Source organism: Prionailurus viverrinus, chromosome C2, assembly GCF_022837055.1.
Source record: "Prionailurus viverrinus isolate Anna chromosome C2, UM_Priviv_1.0, whole genome shotgun sequence".
In the NCBI taxonomy this organism is placed as follows: domain Eukaryota; kingdom Metazoa; phylum Chordata; class Mammalia; order Carnivora; family Felidae; genus Prionailurus; species Prionailurus viverrinus.
In genome coordinates, this window is record NC_062569.1 from 33675757 (window position 1) to 33693672 (window position 17916).

At 50.7% G+C, this 17916-nt stretch overlaps 1 protein-coding gene across 12 annotated transcripts in view; it reads right to left on the reverse strand.

Annotated features, from left to right (window-relative positions):
- Nucleotides 1–460: 460 nt before the first annotated feature.
- The window catches only part of DZIP1L (DAZ interacting zinc finger protein 1 like), a 44663-nt gene continuing 27207 nt past the window's right edge, over nt 461–17916 (reverse strand). For 11 of the 12 annotated variants that reach the window (XM_047875875.1, XM_047875874.1, XM_047875871.1 and 8 more), the window contains 10 exons: nt 17754–17816; nt 16391–16531; nt 14079–14109; nt 12988–13041; nt 12512–12645; nt 10582–10774; nt 7058–7274; nt 6428–6615; nt 2850–2989; nt 461–1274 (listed from right to left, as the gene is read on the reverse strand). In XM_047875875.1, the coding sequence (XP_047731831.1) occupies nt 1113–1274; nt 2850–2989; nt 6428–6615; nt 7058–7274; nt 10582–10774; nt 12512–12645; nt 12988–13041; nt 14079–14109; nt 16391–16531; nt 17754–17816 (1323 nt within the window). In that variant the 3' untranslated portion in view covers nt 461–1112. The remainder of the gene's footprint in view (nt 1275–2849; nt 2990–6427; nt 6616–7057; nt 7275–10581; nt 10775–12511; nt 12646–12987; nt 13042–14078; nt 14110–16390; nt 16532–17753; nt 17817–17916) is intronic. The other variant, XM_047875880.1, reaches the window with a different exon arrangement.

Here is a 17916-nt window from a genome sequence, read left to right on the forward strand (position 1 = left end):
TGGAGATGTCAGCCCCAAGCGGCAGTCTGGCCCCCCCCCACTCCCCGCCTGCTCCTGCCTCCTGCTCCCTCTGCTCTCACAGTGATGGGACCTGCATTGCTTTTGGAGAGCTCTCCCTGCCGATCCTGCTTCCTCTCACTTCAGCCCAGCAAAGCTCTGACCCTCCTTGCCCCACGTTGGCAACCACATCCCAATGGACCGCACCTGCCACAACACAGGTGCAGGTGCCTTCGCCCCCCTGTGCCCCTGCTGAAGCTCCAAAAATAATGAACGCAAGCGAGTTATAACCATTGTGCTATATTTAAATGTTTCCATATGATAAATTAACACCTTTTACATAAAAAAAATACAGTGGTTACATATATAACCTAATTTTAGAAATAATGTCAAAGATTAAATTTGTGGTCCTTTGGGCATGAGGCCCCAGCCAGGCGGCCCACCCTCCCTCCCTCTCTCCCACCCATAAGCAAGCACAGCCAGACTTCAGCTCTGGGAGTCTCTCCAAGATCTCCCAAGCCTGCACTGGGTGGCCCTCACTATGCTCCCATGACACCCTAATCTATGTCACTAGACTACTACCCAGTACTTCTGCCCCACTCACCTCTGCCAGCACCCCAGCAAGGTAGGGAGAGCCTGGAGGACCTGGCCCAGAGCAAGCACTCGGTAAATGACTTTGGATCAATCACTGAATGACTGACTGAGACATATGTGTCCCTAGAAGGACACCAAGTAAGGCTCCTCTCCACAGCACTCCCACAGACTGACAATACGTCACAAAGATCAAGTGGCTCCTTCAGTCTGGAGTGAACATGGAGGTGGGGGGAGGAAAGGGCTCATTATAACCCTTTCTCAAACCATAGGACTGGGAGCACCCAGCCAGGTGCCCCTGGAGCTCTGAAACAGGACCCCTCCTCACAGGCAAGAGAGGAGAAATTATATCCCCCTTCTGCTCTGTTTATCTCCAGAGAGACCTTCTCTTCCAGAGAAGACTCCAGAGAAGACTCAGTTACTGGTGAAGACAAGAGCGGCCTAGTAGCCTCTTGTGTTGGGGGGGAGGGGGGGGGAGGGCGGAGGGCACCCTGAGCTGGCCCCAGCCAGGTTCTGGGGTGGGATCACCAGCCAGGGACCCTGGGTCGGCCAGGGCTCCAAGGGCTGGTGCCAAACTTCTCCGGCGGCTTTGAGCGAGACAGGGGCTTCAGTTCTTCTCTCTGGCCCAGGTCCTGGGGGAGATCTTCTAAGGAAGAGATCTCCAAGTCAGTCTCATCGTCTGAAAGCTGCAGGGAAGTAAGGGGGGAGAAGAAAATGCCTTCTGACAAGGGAGGATGAAAATGCTGGACAGACACAGGGACAAAATGCAGGTTTGGAAGAAGCAGTTGGGAGACATTCCTTCTCCTGCTTTTTCATGTTTTCCTGTCTGAAAACCTGCTTCAGAGACCTGGGGTCAGAGTGATTTCAAACACTCCTGAAGTTCCACTGGCCAAACCAAGGCAAGCTCCTTGGAAAGGTTTACAGCAAATCAGGCTGCTCTTATTTAAACTTTGTCTAGATTTTTCAATCCCCCACATAGATGGAGCTGAACGCCCAGAGCCTTGACTTTCCTGAATGCAGCAGGGGCTAAAGTCCCTCCCCACCGGCCCTCAGATGGCTTCTGTGGGGCTGGTTAATACCCTGACCAAAGGAGCAGGAGGATAGCTCTTGGGGACCAGGAACCGTCAGCCTGGAAAGGGTCTAGGCTGCAGCCAACGCAAGAGCCCGAGGGTACCCCTGAGCCACAGTCACCCCTCAGAGCTCTCAGTGCCCCACCCCCTGGCACTGAGGGCTACCTGGGTTTTGATAGGAACATCCTGTGCATTTTCTCCCAGAACGTAAAGCCAAGCAATCAGAACCACCCCGGGCCCAGGGCAGCAGGCTAAGCCTGCTGTTGGATATTGACCCTCTTTCCCCAGGGGAAAAGGGGCAAATTTATTTTAATCACCTGGACTAGATACTCACCAATGCACATGGGCTGCATAATAAACCAAGCACATTATGTAATAAGAACATGGTCTCCTGAGAAAGTGATTGCCCACTACTTCAGACCGTTAGGGCAATACCTCTGGTCATCCCAGGAGGCACCTTTTTGACTGAAAAAGGTGATACAGGAATGTGAAGTAGCGAGAGCTCTAAATGTTTCTGCCCCAGAAAGTAACGGGCACATGGGAGTTATTCCCTGACCGGAGGCAGTGAGGAGGGCGTCTGAACGGTAATTTTGGGGAGTCTGAGCATCTGAGCTCTAAGTCTGACAGCAGCTAGAGCCTCAGAGAGGCAAGGCCACCAAGGCATTCTTAGTGATGAGGAATGGCCTGGAATATTGAGAATGAAATATCTAAATATTCCCATTATATGCTGTCGCCCACTCCAATGCCTGCCCTTGAGGAGAAGTCTGCTCCGCACTCAGCCTGGTGTTGGGGGCCTCGGCTGAGTGAAGGAAGGGGGCGAAGCCTGTGGTGGGGTGAACCAGAGCCAGGAGAGCAGCTAGTACCAGCAGCTGGGCACAGAGTCAGGTCCAGGCTGTGTCAGAGGCAGGAAATGGGAGCGTGAGTGACCAGGAGAAGCGACCTATACAAGCAGTTGCTTGTATAATGAACCAAAAGGCTTTTTAATGTCAACAGAGATACAAAAAAAAAAAAAAAAAGCATTTGAAAGTGGCCACTCCTCCACCTGGGCAGGGGCAGAGGAGACAGTGAGGTCACCTGTGATGTCCCACTAGGGTCAAGGCTGACACTCACTAGACCCCACCCCAGGCCCCCAAACTCAGAGCTGGCTCTGTGGGAAATGGCAGGGCAACCTCCAAGAGTCCTGCACCCTACCTGGGGCTTCCTTCCTGGCACAGCAGCCTTCTGTGGGCCGGCGCTGGGCATTAAGAACAGATTGACCCCTCCAGCAGGCTTCTTCACTGGAGCCTCCAGCTGTTTCTCAAGGTTTTTGACCAGCGACTGCACCAGGGTTCCTGGAAGGCAACCAGAGGGAGAACTCCAGAGAATGAATGCCTCATCCTTGTAGGTCATGACCAAGCTCTGGAGCGGACAGAGGGAGTGTAGAGAAGGGTCAGGAGGAAGAAGAAAGGGTAACCACAAAGAAGAGGGGCGAAGATAGAGAGAAGGCCCAGGCCAATGGGTGCCAGAAAAAGAAGGCTTTGACCATCCTAAAAATATAACTGCACTTAACAACATGGCTGCAGACAGAGGCTTAGAAAGCTGTTCTTCTCTCCAAATGGGAGGCAGAGGCAGAACCTCTGCTCACTTGGTACATGAAAAGCAAGACTAATGTGCAGACACGGCCTCCTTCAACATCTGCACTGAGATGAGAAGAAATATCATAAATATAAATCATCACAGAAGGACTGAGGGCCGACAGGCTTTCTGCAAACTCCATGCAGGAAGGGGGGCTAAGCAAGGCACAAAGACTATCAACAGACTCCTGGTGACATGGTAAACCATGGCGGATGGCCAGATCTCAAGAATGGCCAGGAAGCAGGGAGCTAACCATGGCCTTGTAGGATTCAACCGTCTGAGGCTCTGAGCAGCCGTCTGGGGCTCCAACAGCCCTTGGTTCAATGACTCATTGGAGAAATGTTTGTTTTCTAAATTCTTTTATGTTTATTTATGTTTGAGAGAGAGAAAAAGAGATGGAACAAAAGCAGGGGAGGGGCAGAGACAGAGAGACACAAAATCCAAAGCAGACTCCAGGTTTTGAGCCGTCATCAGGACAGAGACCAATGCGGGGCTCGAATCCACAAGTGGTGAGATCATGACCTGAGCTGAAGCTGGACGCTTAACAGACTGAGCCACCCAGGCGCCCCTCAAGAAATGTTGAGTAAGGGCCACTATGTACCAGGCACTGTGTTCCTCACTTCTCACTGTCTTCTCTTGATACCTCATTTTATAGAAAAGAAACCAAAACCCCTCACACAAGTGGGTAACAAGTGACAGCACCCAAACTATCAGAGGACTCCTGACTCCCACTTCTAACACCTTTCCATCTTATTGCCCCACCTGGTGGCCATCGGTACTTCTCCAAAGATTTACTTCTGGTGGATTCTGATGGACTGGCAGGCTTGGAATATGCTATGGACAAGATAAAGTTCTGCAGAATCCATTAAGAGCATGGAATTTACAGGTTGTTCAGATATGGGTTTATATTCCAAAGTTTCCACTTGATGACTTTGAAAAGACAAAACTCTTCATTTCCATGTTCTTTAAGCCTTGGCTAGAAAATGCACCTGAAGGGGTGTTTGGGTGGCTCAGTCGGTTAAACATCCGACTTTGGCTCAGGTCATGATCTCGTGGTTCACAAGTTCGAGCCCCACATCACGGTCTGTGCCGACAGCTCAGAACCTGGAGCCTGCTCCGGGATTCTGTGTCTCCCTCTCTCTGCCCCTCACCTGCTCACACTCTGTCTCTCTCTCTTCTCTCCCAAAAATGAATAAACATTAAAAAAAAATTAAGAAAAAGAAAATTCAACTGAAGCCAGAAGCTGCAGGCCTATTCATTAGCAGTTTTATAAGAAAATCTTAAAAGAGGGGTGCCTGGTGGCTCAGTCAGTTGAGCATCCGACTTTGGATCAGGTCATGATCTCACGATTCATGAGTTCAAACCCCACATTGGGCTCATTGCTGTCAATGCAAAGCCCACTTCGGATCCTCTCTCTCTCTCTCTCTCTCTCTCTCTCAAAAATAAATTTAAAAAACATAAAAAGAAAAAAATAAAAGAAAATCTTGAAAGAATGCGAGTTGACTTAGTTGTTTCAGAAGAAAAATGCTCAATTAGTTATTGTAGTACACTGTTAGATAGAAAGTGACAAGTTTAGGGACGCCTGGGTGGCTCAGTCAGTTAAAGCAATTGACTTCGGCTCAGGTCATGATCTCACGGTTGGTGAGTTCAAGCCCCATGTCGGGCTCTGTGCTGACAGTTCAGAGCCTGGAGCCTGCTTCAGATTCTGTGTCTCCCTCTCTCTCTGCCCCTCCCCTGCTCACACTCTGTCTCTCTCTCTCTCAAAAATAAATAAATATTTTTTAAAAATCTTAAAGAAAGTGACAAGTTTAATGGATATATTCATTCCAGTTAATCATAACATTTAACTCAAATTTCTATGATGTCTTTTCATTAAGTGCAATTGCTAAATCTCTTTGCTGAAAAGGGCAAAGAACTTTCCTGTAAAAATGCCACTATGTCCCTAAGACCATTGGTGGCAATGAGTCAGCCTGCAGTGAAGGTTCACTGTGCCTTCTGAAGCTGTCACCCTCCATCTTAAGGTTAGCTGGAAAACCACACTTTTCATTACTCTTTTGTTACAAAAACTTTCTTTGTGTGAGACTGCATGTGTTACAACCAACTATATCTCTCAAAATGTTCATTGTAACCTAGGTTTGCCCTGGAGGCTACTTTTACTGCAGCGATAGTTGGCTGGGTAACCACAACCCCTTGATCGGGTACTAATGAACTCAAGAAGCATAAAAGACTGTGTGGATATTCTCAAAATTAGGAAAATGGCGAAAGGCAGTTCTTTCTGGGAAAAATTTATTTTTCAAGTAAAAAAAAAAATGCCACCAACACATTAACTTCAAAAACATAATACAGAATCTGTTTTTCACGTTATTAGTTCTGGGACCTTGAACAAGTAACATAAGGTGTCAGAGACTTAGTTTGGACATCAGTGACAATGTGTGTGGCACACGTCACCTCATGCAAGGTATGAAGGCATTCCTCCTCTACCAGGTTGGGCAAGCAGAGCATGGACACCCTCTCAGCACCCCCCCCACTTTCTTACCTCTCCTATCCACTGGAGTAGCCAAGCAGAGGGACTGCAACATCCCCTGGGCCATCTTTCTTTTTCTGATATGCTCCCTGCACCTGTGACTGCATTTGGAGGCCAGCTGGACTGTCCCCACAGTGGCATACTTCAGCCCTCTCTGCGGTTTTGCTGACCCCACCCCATATAGCCACAAGTACGGTGAGAATCTGGGTTGGGGAGGCTGGAGGGGTCCCCACATTGGCCTCAGGAGCCAATCAGGCTCTGAGAGGAAGCCTATGCCTTAGCATTACTAGGCACTATCTCCAGTAATAGAACAACACTTTAATCTCCATTTGTCTGGCCACCATGTTCATTCTCTAACGGTAAGGATGTGGAGGACAAAAGGAGTGAGCTCCTCCAACTCCACCAGTTAGGCAATTCAATGACAAAACAAGGGGCAAAATAAAACTCACTCAGATTCTATCCTTCTTCTACTGTCTCTGCGACCACAGGAAAATACCTGATGGGAGGGACAGTCATTCTCTCCAAGTCACAATGAGTTGCCAAATCAGAGAACCCAAAGAAAAAGAGTGTTTCCAGGACTAAAGAAATCTGGGCTGGAGAAGGGCTACCTCAGTGGTCCCAGATCACTCACCTGAAGAAGCCAGCCCACCTGAGCCTTTTTCAGGGGGCTGGGCACTCCCCTCTGACGTCTCTGTGTCAGACCAGTCCCAGTTGTCCTCTGGCCGGGGCCCCATCCTGGAAGGACCTCGTGGGGGCTGGAGAGATGTCCGCTGCACGGAATTTCCCTCTGAGTCCTCTTCAGAACTGAATGGGGGTGTACTGTCATGGACAAGAAGAAATGAGGGCTACGTGGGCCAGAAAAGCTTTGGAAGCCAAACCTCACCACTTGCAAGCGTGTCTGATTTGCCCCAAGTCAGCCCTGCTCCTTCCTTGGGCCCAGATGATAGCCAGGAGTCACTCTGGAGCATAGCAGCCACACCAGCAACTTTGTTAGAAGATGAGGACCCAGCCTTTCCGGCGTGGCAACTAAGGCTTTTAAGGAAGAGATGGGGAAGGTAGGGGTGGGTTTGTCCTGGCCAGGAGCAAAGGACCCCAGTCTCTTCGTGAGGTCTCAGGATGGACCCCAACTGAGGCTTCTCCTGTTCACTTCTGTCTCTGCCCCTCACCTGTCTGCAGAAGCCTGCGGGAAGCCCAGATCAGGGCTGCCTGAGGCTGGGAGCCACTGCCAAGACCCAGGGGGAGTGCGGAGTCCAGGGCTCACCTTGGCCCGGGCCCTGAGGAAGCAGAGGCGCCGGAGGGTCCACGTGCTCTGGGGCGCGGAGTAGGGGTGGGCACTGGAGCCAGGCCAGGACCGTGGCTGCTGCGGCTCTGAAGAGTTGTCGTGGGTGGCTCTGCTGGCTTAGATGGCAATGCCACATGCAGCGTCCTGGACTTTGGCTGGGCCTCTTTGATGGCCAGTGGGTTCTGCTGGCTTTTGACTAGAAACACAGATAGGAATAAGTTCCAAGGCATGAGCAGCTGGGGCTTCAAGCCCGAAGAGGACGTAGAGACAGGCTCCAGCACACTAGAAATGGACAAGTCAGTCTGTCGCAGCATACCATGATAACCAGCGCAAATATGACCACCGCCCCCACCGCAGGAGTCCTGCTGCTGGCCAGACTCAGGGCTGGGACCCACAGTTCTAGCACAGACCAGGAGAGCAGCTGGTCTTCCAGGGTCATGCCATCATTCCAGGAGTCCCACGGGAGTCGGCAGGTCTGAAGTGGGGCCCGTGGGGCACCTGGGTGGCTCAGTGAGTTGAGCATCCAACTTCGGTCAGGTCATGATCTAATGGCTCGTGGGTTCAAGCCCCACATCATGCTCCGTGCTGGCAGCGCAGAGCCTGCTTGGGATTCTCACTCTCTCCTCTCTCTCTCTGCCCCTCCCCTGCTCTCGCACTCTCTTTCTCTGTCTCAAAACAAATAAAGAAACTTAACAAAAAAAATGAAGAGGGGCCCAGCTTGTCAGCAGCTTAACCATACCTGTGTAGTGCTAGGGGCTGACCTCGCCAAGAGCACCCATCCTCTCTACCCACCCAGGCTGCAGCCGCTGGAGTGCAGACAACATTGCAGGGAGACCCTGCTGCCACCAGAGGTCGCAACAGGACCACATGGGCCACCCAGACCCACTAAATCCTCCCGGAACTCAGTCCTTTAAAGGCAAGCACTCAGGTTCCTCAGAAAAGTAAAAATAGACCTACCCTATGACCCAGCAGCAGCACTGCTAGGAATTTACCCAAGGGATACAGGAGTGCTGATGCATAGGGGCACTTGTACCCCAATGTTTATAGCAGCACTCTCAAAAATAGCCAAATTATGGAAAAAGCCTAAATGTCCATCAACTGATGAATGGATAAAGAAATTGTGGTTTATATACACAATGGAGTACTACGTGGCCATGAGAAAGAATGAAATATGGCCCTTTGTAGCAACGTGGATGGAACTGGAGATTGTGATGCTAAGTGAAATAAGCCATACAGAGAAAGACAGATACCATATATGTTCACTCTTATGTGGATCCTGAGAAACTTAACAGAAACCCATGGGGGAGGGGAAGGAAAAAAAAAAGAGAGTGGGAGAGAGCCAAAGCATAAGAGACTCTTAAAAACTGAGAACAAACTGAGGGTTGATGGGGGGTGGGAGGGAGGGGAGGGTGGGTGATGGGTGTTGAGGAGGGTACCTTTTGGGATGAGCACTGGGTGTTGTATGGAAACCAATTTGACAATAAATTTCATATATTGAAAAAATAAAAATAAATAAAAATAAAAAATAAAAATATAAATATAAAAAAAATAAATAAAAAATAAAATAAATAAAGGCAAGCACTCAGACCCAGCCCCTCCCTTTTCCGAATTCCCCAGCGGGGTATCCAGGATCGGCAATTTTTTTTTTTATGGGAAGGGAAGAGAAGGGCATCACAGAGTGTCAGAGTACTTTCCCACAAAACTCTTACGTGTGTGGACTGTCACAGGTAAACTGTGTTTCTTACTGCAGTTCAAGATCAAAAATGCTGGAAATACACCGCTCTCAGAGAATGCACTTACACAGAAGTGGACCTTCTAAGAACAGACTGGAGAGAAGGGTAAAGCAGACAGACTCGCTGACAGAAAGTAACAAGAATAGCTACAATTACTGCACACAGACACCAAGCTAAGCACTTTACCCACAGCACCCACCTGGCCCCAGATGCCTTAGGAGAGTGTCGTTTTCCCTACTTTACAGGGGCTGCAAGAGATCCAGGGACTCAGGGCCCACAGCTCCACGCAAGTCAGTGGTACCTGCAAACCCAGGTCATCAGCCACCCCAAATCCAGGGCTCTTGCCACTCACAGCCTTGCTACATCCCACAGCTCTGCCCCAAAAGAAAAGAGGCACAATCTAAGTGGAGACCAGAGGTGAGCATTCATGCAGCACTCGTGGGACGTAGAAAACGAGCATGTGGGCATCCAGCTGGAAAGAGAGGTCTGCAAAATGCTGTGGAAACACAGTGCTCACGTCACACCTCTGTGACATACCCTGGAGACAGCAGGGCCCCAGGACCAGGGAAGGGGAGACAGGCAAGGGGGTGGTTCTCACTCCGGTTTTCTGACCACAGGAGCAAGGGCTGGAGGGGAGGGGGTGCCTGGAGGAGCAAGATACCTTTCCTCTTCTGGAAGCCTGTCCTCAGAGGATGCTTTCCTTCTTCTGCCATGCCTCCCAGTCCCCTCTCTCTGCCGCACACCCACCACCCCTGTGCTTGGCCCCATCATCACCAAGTCTGGGCCGGTTTCCCAGCAGAGGATTTGTGCTTGGCACGGATCGGCCTTAGTAAATTCTAGAATTACTGGTCCACGTACCAACTAAAATCATCTCTCACATCCCCAGAGAATGTGGTCCACACTCTGGGAAATTCGTTAGGATGACGAGTTCAGGCTGGGTCTGCCTGGACACAAGGCGATAAGAGAATCAATAGCCCCCTGGTATATACTCATGAGGAAAAGGAGCTGCAGCACCACACTGCACAAACAGCCTCAGACCCCCTGAAGCCCTCCCCCGGGCCCCTAATTTCAGCAGCTCGGTGGATCTGGAAATCCTCTAGAAACAGGGGGCTCTCAAACCTAGGAACACAAGTTACCTTGCTTCCTCAGTTCCCCGAGGACAGAGACTGGAGGGCCACCACTCACACACTTGAATCCTCCCCAAGAACCACCCCCCCCACCCGCCCCGGCCTTTCCTTGTCACAACCCCCAGGGGCGAAGCAGTGGCTGTGACCCGGCCCAGAGAACCAAGTCTGAGCTCTGAGGGTGTGTCAGCAGGCAGACCTCGCCCAGCCTCCCACAGCTCTGGAGCAGACTTTGCATTTGATCCCTTTTGCCCCTGCCTGCAGCCCCAGTGCTCTCAGGCCTTGGGCCCTCTCCCAGCACTGACATCCCTGGCTTCAGGGCCAGAAACTGTGTTCCTCTCTATTGGAGCAAAGTTCAACTTGCGGTCAAAGCAAGTAAACCTGCAAAGTAGGGGCAGCAAGCTCAGGGCTAACCACAGGCTCTAATGCCGGCTCTCCTCCAGCTTCCCTGGGTGACCCTGGGGCCCACTCCTTGACCCTGTTTCCCCCAAAAGAGGACTTTTGGACTCAGTCACCTGCAAAGACACTGCCATCTCGCTCTTTCAAGTAATGCCCTGCTGGAGGCAGAAAGTACACCCTCCTCGTGTGCAAACAAGCCTGGACCCTCTCAGCCCCAGCCCCCAAGCAAGCCCTCTGACCAGCTCACCTGGAGCCCCGCTGTCCAACTGGGATGCCGGGGCCATGTGTCTCTGTCTCTGCTTCACTCTACTGGTGGCTTCCTTGACAAGCTTTTCCCTCAGACTCAGAAATTCAGAAAACCTCCGTGCCTTCTGCTCCCGCTGGGCTCTCAGGAGGGACTCGAGGTGTCTCAGAGTTTGAAAGGGGATTCCCTTTGCATCCTAGAAGAGACAGAAGTTCCCCCTTTGGAGACAGAAGTTCCCCTAAGCCTCTCGCACCTGCTGCTGGCCTGGGAGTCACTGTGCTCAGCACCCAGTGCTTTCTGGAAGAGGATGGGGTGAGCGTCAGAGCAGGGTGGGCAGCGGTTGCACACGCTGCAGGAAGTGTAATGGTTTAGGGTCTGGGAGCTGCATCAAAATGTGCATGGCAAGACGATGCAATGGGGCTACGCACAACTCCATCGACATCACAGCTTCTGGGGCTCAGGTGGGACATGCCCTTCCGCCACCCCACTCATGTGAGGACAGAGACCAGAGCTTGCTCCTTTTGTACCTCATTTGTACCTCATAACCACCATCATGCCAGACGGGTTGTCCTCTGTGCCTAACAATGTGTGAAAAATGAACTGCAGGGACGCCTGGTGGCTCAGTCGGTTAAGCATCTGACTTCGGCTCAGGTCAGGATCTCATGGTTCGTGGGTTCAAGCCCTGCATCAGGCTCTGTGCTGATAGGTCAGAGCCCAGAGCCTGCTTCAGATTCTGTGTCTCCCTCTCTGTCTACCCCTCCCCCGCTCATTCTCTCTCTCTCTCTCTCTCTCTCTCTCTCTCTCTCTCTTTTAAAAATGAATAAACATTTTTCTTCCAAGACCTACTGGAAGTTGCTTGGGCTTTTGACATCCACCCAGAGCCTATAAGGATTCATTCAAGGTTAGAAAGAAATGTTTTAGGGGGCACCTGGGTGGCTCAGTCAGATAAGAATCTGACTTCGGCTCAGGTCATGATCTCACAGTTCGTGAGTTTGAGCGCCACATCGGGCTCTGTGCTGACAGCTCAGAACCTAGAGCCTGCTTTGGATTCCATGTCTTTCTCTCTCTTTCCCCTGCTTGCACTCTCTCTCTCTCTCTCTCAAAAATAAACATTTAAAAAAAGTTTAAAAAAAGAAATAAATGGGTTTTTAAAAAATTTTTTTAAATGTTTATTTTTGAGACAGAGGGAGACAGAGTGCAAGCAGGGGAGGGGCAGAAAGAGAAGGAGACACAGAATCTGAAACAGGCTCCAGGCTCTGAGCTGTCAGCACAGAGTCCAACGCGGGGCTTGAACCCATGAACCGTGAGATCATGACCTGAGCCGAAGTCGGGCGCTTAACCGATTGAGCCACCCAGGCACCCCAGAAAGAAATGTTTTAATCAAATCTGATCATAGGGCCAAAGTTAGATGGAACAGTAGTTGAAAACAGTCAAAGGTTAGTGTTTTTATTTAATAAAATATGTCATCGATGCCTTTAATGATAAAATGCATGCTCTGGTTAAACACGGGCATGAGGGTCCCAGACATAGCTTTCACTGCCTGCCTCACCCACCGCCACTTACTGAGTGCCGTGGCCACGTGTGCCACTGATGATGGACACTTCACCCAAGGAACCCTTTCAGAGGGCAGACTGAACCAATTAAATTCCCTCTGTCAGAAATAGACACAGATGAGTGGAGAGCACAGAAAGGTCAGGATGCAGGGTGACACCCCAAGAAACCACTGGAAACAGAGAAGAGAGACCACATTGCTGCCGTGCGGTGAGGGGAAGCTGTGTGGGCTCATGTTCCTGGGTATGAAAGGCACCCCAGTTGGAACAAATAAGACGAATAAGCCTACACTGTAAAGAGCAATCAAGCATCTGTCAGGTTAAGAACATCGTGTGTCTAAATGATAGACAGCAGCCCTCACAACAGTAGCCAGGGATCTTACTCTCTTTATCCCCATGCTTTCCAGCTTCTCTTCCAAGGTGTCCTCCAGGATTGGCCTGAACTGCATCAGCAGGGTGGGGTTTCGCCTCAGCGCTGCCAGCACCTTCTGCTGTCCGTCTCCGGAGTCCTCTAACTCTGCAGCACAAGACAATGACCAAGGTGAGAGGAGGTGAGACAGGCACACGGGACAGGCTACGCATCAGATGCCATTCCAAATCCTGCCTCCACACACCTGCCGGCTCTGTGACTCTGGGCAAGTCGCTGACCCATCGGTGGACCATTTAGATCGCATGTTAGTGCCTGTGTGTAACGTGCCCGGCACACACAAGGGCTTCAGAAATACTTATTTCCTTGTCCCTACTTCTCCTCCCCCCCAGCTTCAGTAGCCAGACACGGTGAAGTAGACACAAACTAAACAATGAAGAGGACAATTCTGTATCCTGCATTAGACACCAGGGAAGGAAACTAAGACCTCACCTTCCTCGGAAGAGTCCTCCTCTGTGTCCATAGCCTTCGGGCCCTTGTGGATCCCTGAGAAGAGCAGGAACAGTTAGTGTGGCCTCAATGCCCTGGACCCTATCCCTGACCCAGAGGAAAGCATGGGACACGACATGAGTGTCAGCAAGAAGGGGTAAGCCCTCCAGTTGTTTCTTTACCCGGGATGGAGCCATGGTCACAAACACTGACACGTGGAGCCAGAAAGACCAGAGTTCACACAGTCCAGCCCTGCCCAACCAGCTGTGCACAACACGGGGAGTCCTGGAACCTCGCCAAGCCTCAGTCTCCTCATCTAGAAAATGAGGATGATAATGCCCAGCCCACATTAAATTGTGGGGACAGTGTAATGAGACCATGAATCTAAAGTGCTCGGCGAAGCCCTTGGGAAGGTTGGGGCTGCAGGGACAGTGCTTCTCTGAACTGCTTGCAAAGCTGGGAAAGAAACGTCTGACCTAGAGGCAGGGGTTGGGAAGAGACGTGTGGATTTGCAAGAAAAGGCAGAAGAGAGGCTGAAGAGCTAGGACAGAAGAAGTGGGATGGAGCAGGAAGGGCCAGGTTTCATAAGGGGCTGGCCAGGGCTGTCCAGGCAGGGGCAGTGCCCTGCCGGTTACTGTCTCCCTTTAGAGGCCAGCACATGCACTCCCGCACACAGCACAGCAGAGGAAGACAGCATACTCCCTAAACTGGCCACATTCACACTGATTTGGGGACAACATGCTATCCCCTGGGAGCAAGGTAAAAGTTGATGGTCCAAACTGCAGACGTGATGAGTTAGAAAGAAACTTTTCCCAAACCCTGCTCCATCCATCACTGCCCCCAGGATCCTCACCCTTCCCCATGTCTCCACCACCCTACAGAGAAGAGCAGGCCAGGTAAGAATCCACCGCAGGCTGGAGCCCTATATGTCCCAGAAGAAAATATCTTCTTGCCCTCCCTCACCCAGCCGAAGAGCCTGACAGCACATGTCCCCTGAGCTGCTGTCACCACCACCACCACCCTCATTCTCCAAATTGACTGGTGGGGAACAGGAGAGAGAAGAGGACAAGACAAAACACCCCATGCAGGCTTACCCTCCTCCTTCCTCAGAGACATGGTCTGGATCTACAAAGATGTGGAAGAGAGCAGGTTACAGCCAGCAGGGGACTCTACTCTGAGCAGTGCCTCTGCCTAGCACCATAAAGAAGGGACAGCCACTGTTTCCGTGCCTCCCCCTGGGAGCGAGTAGCTCAAAGTACACTGCCCAACAGCATCTCCATAAGTGGGGGGAGGGGGTGGCACCAAGGCTGGATGGCAGCAACCAGCATGGCATCGTGCTGCCGTTTCCCCTGGTGGGAACACGCCCCCCCCTTCAGAGAGGGACTGTGATTCGAAGGGCAGGAGCCCCATGCAAGCTGAGGGGGACAGGGACACAATCAATACTTTTGGTACAATTGGTGGACAACCAGGGCAAGGTAGGCTCCCTCCCACGACGGGGGCATCTGAGCTGAGTGCCCCCTGGGAGGAAGGAGGAGTGATGTGGACAGTCACTAAACTGTCTGCACGGCCCCCCTCCTCTTCATCCTCCTTCCACATAGCTGCACATGGGACAGCTGCTTGTGAGTATGTGACCCCCCCCCCATCCCCCACAGAGCTGACTGTCTAGGTTTGGGAGGAGAACTCTGAACTGATAACATGTGAAGTCAAGAGCCAGTGGCAGCCAACTGGTTTTGGTTTGGGTTTTGTTTACTTGTTTGCTTGTTTGTTTTGCCACATGGGACAGATATGAAGTGAAAGGTGATCTTCAGAATAAAAGAAAAAAATTGCAGCAGATACACAGAACAGAGGTACACAGCAAAGGAAAACCCCTGACCACATTCATGTATCTGGTTCCAGTTTATTCCCAGGCTCAGCTGCTCTCCTGCCATGAACTCTGTGAGATACCCCGTCTACCCTAATGACAAATTCCCTCTTCTGCTTAAGCTTGAGTTGTTTATTATCTACCAATGAATGACACATCCAATGTCCATTTCCAAATGTTTCCTCCCTTGTCTACCTCTATTCTAGAGACTGTAAAACTAATTACTTGCTTTCTAACCTTCTTTGCAGCTGTAGTTGCCCATGTAATACAGCTTTGATTGATAAAACATAAGCAAAAGTCTTATAAAGGGGCCTTTTCATCCACTTCTTCTATTGAATATGGTTGTGATGGTTGGAGCTATGGCAGCCATCTTGCAATTGTGAGAGTCAAGCATGAGAACAGAAGTCAACACACTGAAGATGGTAAAAAGAAAAACAGCCTGGATTTCCAATGGCATAATTTTGCTGCTAAACCAAGGCCATCAACTGTCACCTCTTTTACAATAAAAATAACCCCCTATTAACCTATTCTAAATCCATGTTTAACCAATGAGCTCCTAAGTGAAATATTTGCAAACAAGAGTTCTGGATAACAGAAGGAAGAGATGTCCAGACTGGTCCTGAGGTGGCCACAGCAGTGAAGCTAAGTGTTTGCAGAGGTGGGAGGAGGGGCTGTGCAGTAAAAAGAAAAGCAGCAAGGGACGGGGTTAGACACCTGGCTGAAATATGGCTGAGAAAACAGAAGAGCACAAATAGCCAGCGTGCAGGAACAAGAAGACTGAACTAGATAGTGACAGGAAGTGCTGTGCCTAGAGAATCTGTGTGGAGGGTGGTATCAGAACCATGGCAAGGACCTGAGGCCACAGAGGGGCCCCTCTGAGGACAGATACACTTCTCTGCTGACCTGGAACTCAGAAGGGGGAGCTGAGCCTGAGCAACAGGTGCAGAGTCTTGGGGCCAGTTTTAAGAGAGAGGCATTCGTGAGTAAGTGACTTCTCATCATACCAGTTTATCTGACGACCTCACCAGAGGGTGTTCACTTATGAAAAGGGTATTGGGTAGGAAATTATGTCTGTAGACACAGTGAAAAGAACACAGGCTGTGTATTCCACTGCCTGGCCAGGGCTGAATCCTCCCCTGGCTCTTACAGGGTGTCCGATGTGGATGCAAGACAGGCACTTGACTTCTCCAGCCGGTTGCATCATCTGTCAAGTGACAATGAGGAGGCAGCAATATCTGCCTTGAAGAGTGAGGTTTAAATGAAGTACTAAGCCAAGTATCCACCAGGTGACTGTCCTTAGATGGTCTCTGATTTTAGTGTGAACCCAGTAACACAGCCCCTAAGGACAGCAGGCACATCTTCGGCCTGGAAAAAGACAGGCTGCATCCTCACCATTCTGTGCCCCTGAAGCCTGAGGACCTTTCTCTCTCCTTAATGAGCCTGACTAATGAGACCAGTGCCAGTAGTGAGTCCCAGAGAAGGGAAGGAGATCCTCGCAGAGGTCGAGGGGCACCGAGGCCTGGCTGGGAAGAGGGACAGACCTACCATCTCTTCCTGGGAGGTGATGAGCCTGGCTTGTTCCTGGAGCTGGGCACGGAGAGCACTGATCTGGCGCTGGGCCTGGGCGGCTGCTTTCCTCTGATCCTGAGACAGGGAGGCCTGGAGCCTCTCATTCTGCTCCTGCAGCTGGTGGGCACAGGAGAGTCAGTCACATGTCTGCAGGGACCTATGGCTGCCCAGGATCTGCAGGGCCTGCACCTGTAGGCAAACACTGGCCGGAGTTTCACCTGAAGCAGGGGAGGGGGCTGCCAGACCTGGACAGGTGGCTTTCTAACAAGATTGACTACTGTCCACGCTTCACTCAAGGGAAAATAAGAATTGAACTCAGGCCCCTAAGATCAGGGCAAAAAGGCTCTCTGTCCAGTGTGACTGCCTACTGAAGCCCAGTCAGATAACCTGAGGCCATTCAAAAGTCCTCAAATTGTGTTTTTAGGTAAAAACAAAAGGTGAAGGAAATATGGTCACATGCTGTTGTAAGAGCAGAGAGAAGATGATATTACTTATGTTTGCATAAAGAAACTTTAGAAAACTACACTAGAAAGCAATAAAAGTCAGCTGTGGGGTGGGTTTTGGGGGCAGGTAGATGGAGATGGGGAGGAAGTGAACCTTAATATATCTCAGCACACTTTGCTGAGGGTACCTTAACATATTTCTTCTGCTTTTTGAATAAATTTAAGTGTATTGCCCATTTTAAAACATCTTAAATAAAATAAAACCACCAAGATGGAAATTACAGGAATTGGGGGTGTCTATCACGTGCCAGCCTCTGATCTGAGACTTTTAACTTCTGAGCTTTCTACAGGCAGAACATAGGGCTCTTGTTAATTGGCTTCCTCCTCAATTTGCTTTCTTCTCAGGGGCGTTTTCATAGAAGCTGTTTTCTCGGCCTGAGGCCTGCTGCTCTCTGTTCCCTGGTCTCAGTATCTGAGCCCTTCCATTTGGGCTCCCTCTGAACTACAGCTGAGGTCCACAGCCACCTGCTTCTCTCCTGGGTGGGGTTTCAAAGAAGGGCCCAAACATGAAAGGACCAGGCAATTCATCAGAGGGTATCAGCACAACCCTCCTCGCAGAGCCTGAAGGGGTCCCTGCAGAGAGGACCGCAGTGTAAAGCAGGTGTTGGGTTCAGAAGAAAAGGCCAGGGGGCCCTACTCCTGGCCTGGGAGGCTGCTGTCTAGGCAGCGGACCAAGGCCTTCTCTGTATGGAGGGGAGTCAGCCGCCAGGAACTGTGTCAGCAACAAAATACCTGCCAACCAGTTCGAGAGGAGTAGGGGTGAAGGATGGGGGTGCCATAGGATGAGAGGAGGTCACAGGAAACCAAGCTCCCTCAGACCACCCGAGGAGGGCTACCTCTCGCTTCTGAGCTGCGTGCTCTCCCTGCAGTTCCTTCATTTTTCTCTTCCATTCTGTTTTCTGGAAAAGATAAAAGTTTGTCAAAACTTTTGTCAAAACTACCCCTAGATGTTAAAATATAGTACGGGGGGCACCTGGGTGGCTCAGTTAGTTAAGCATC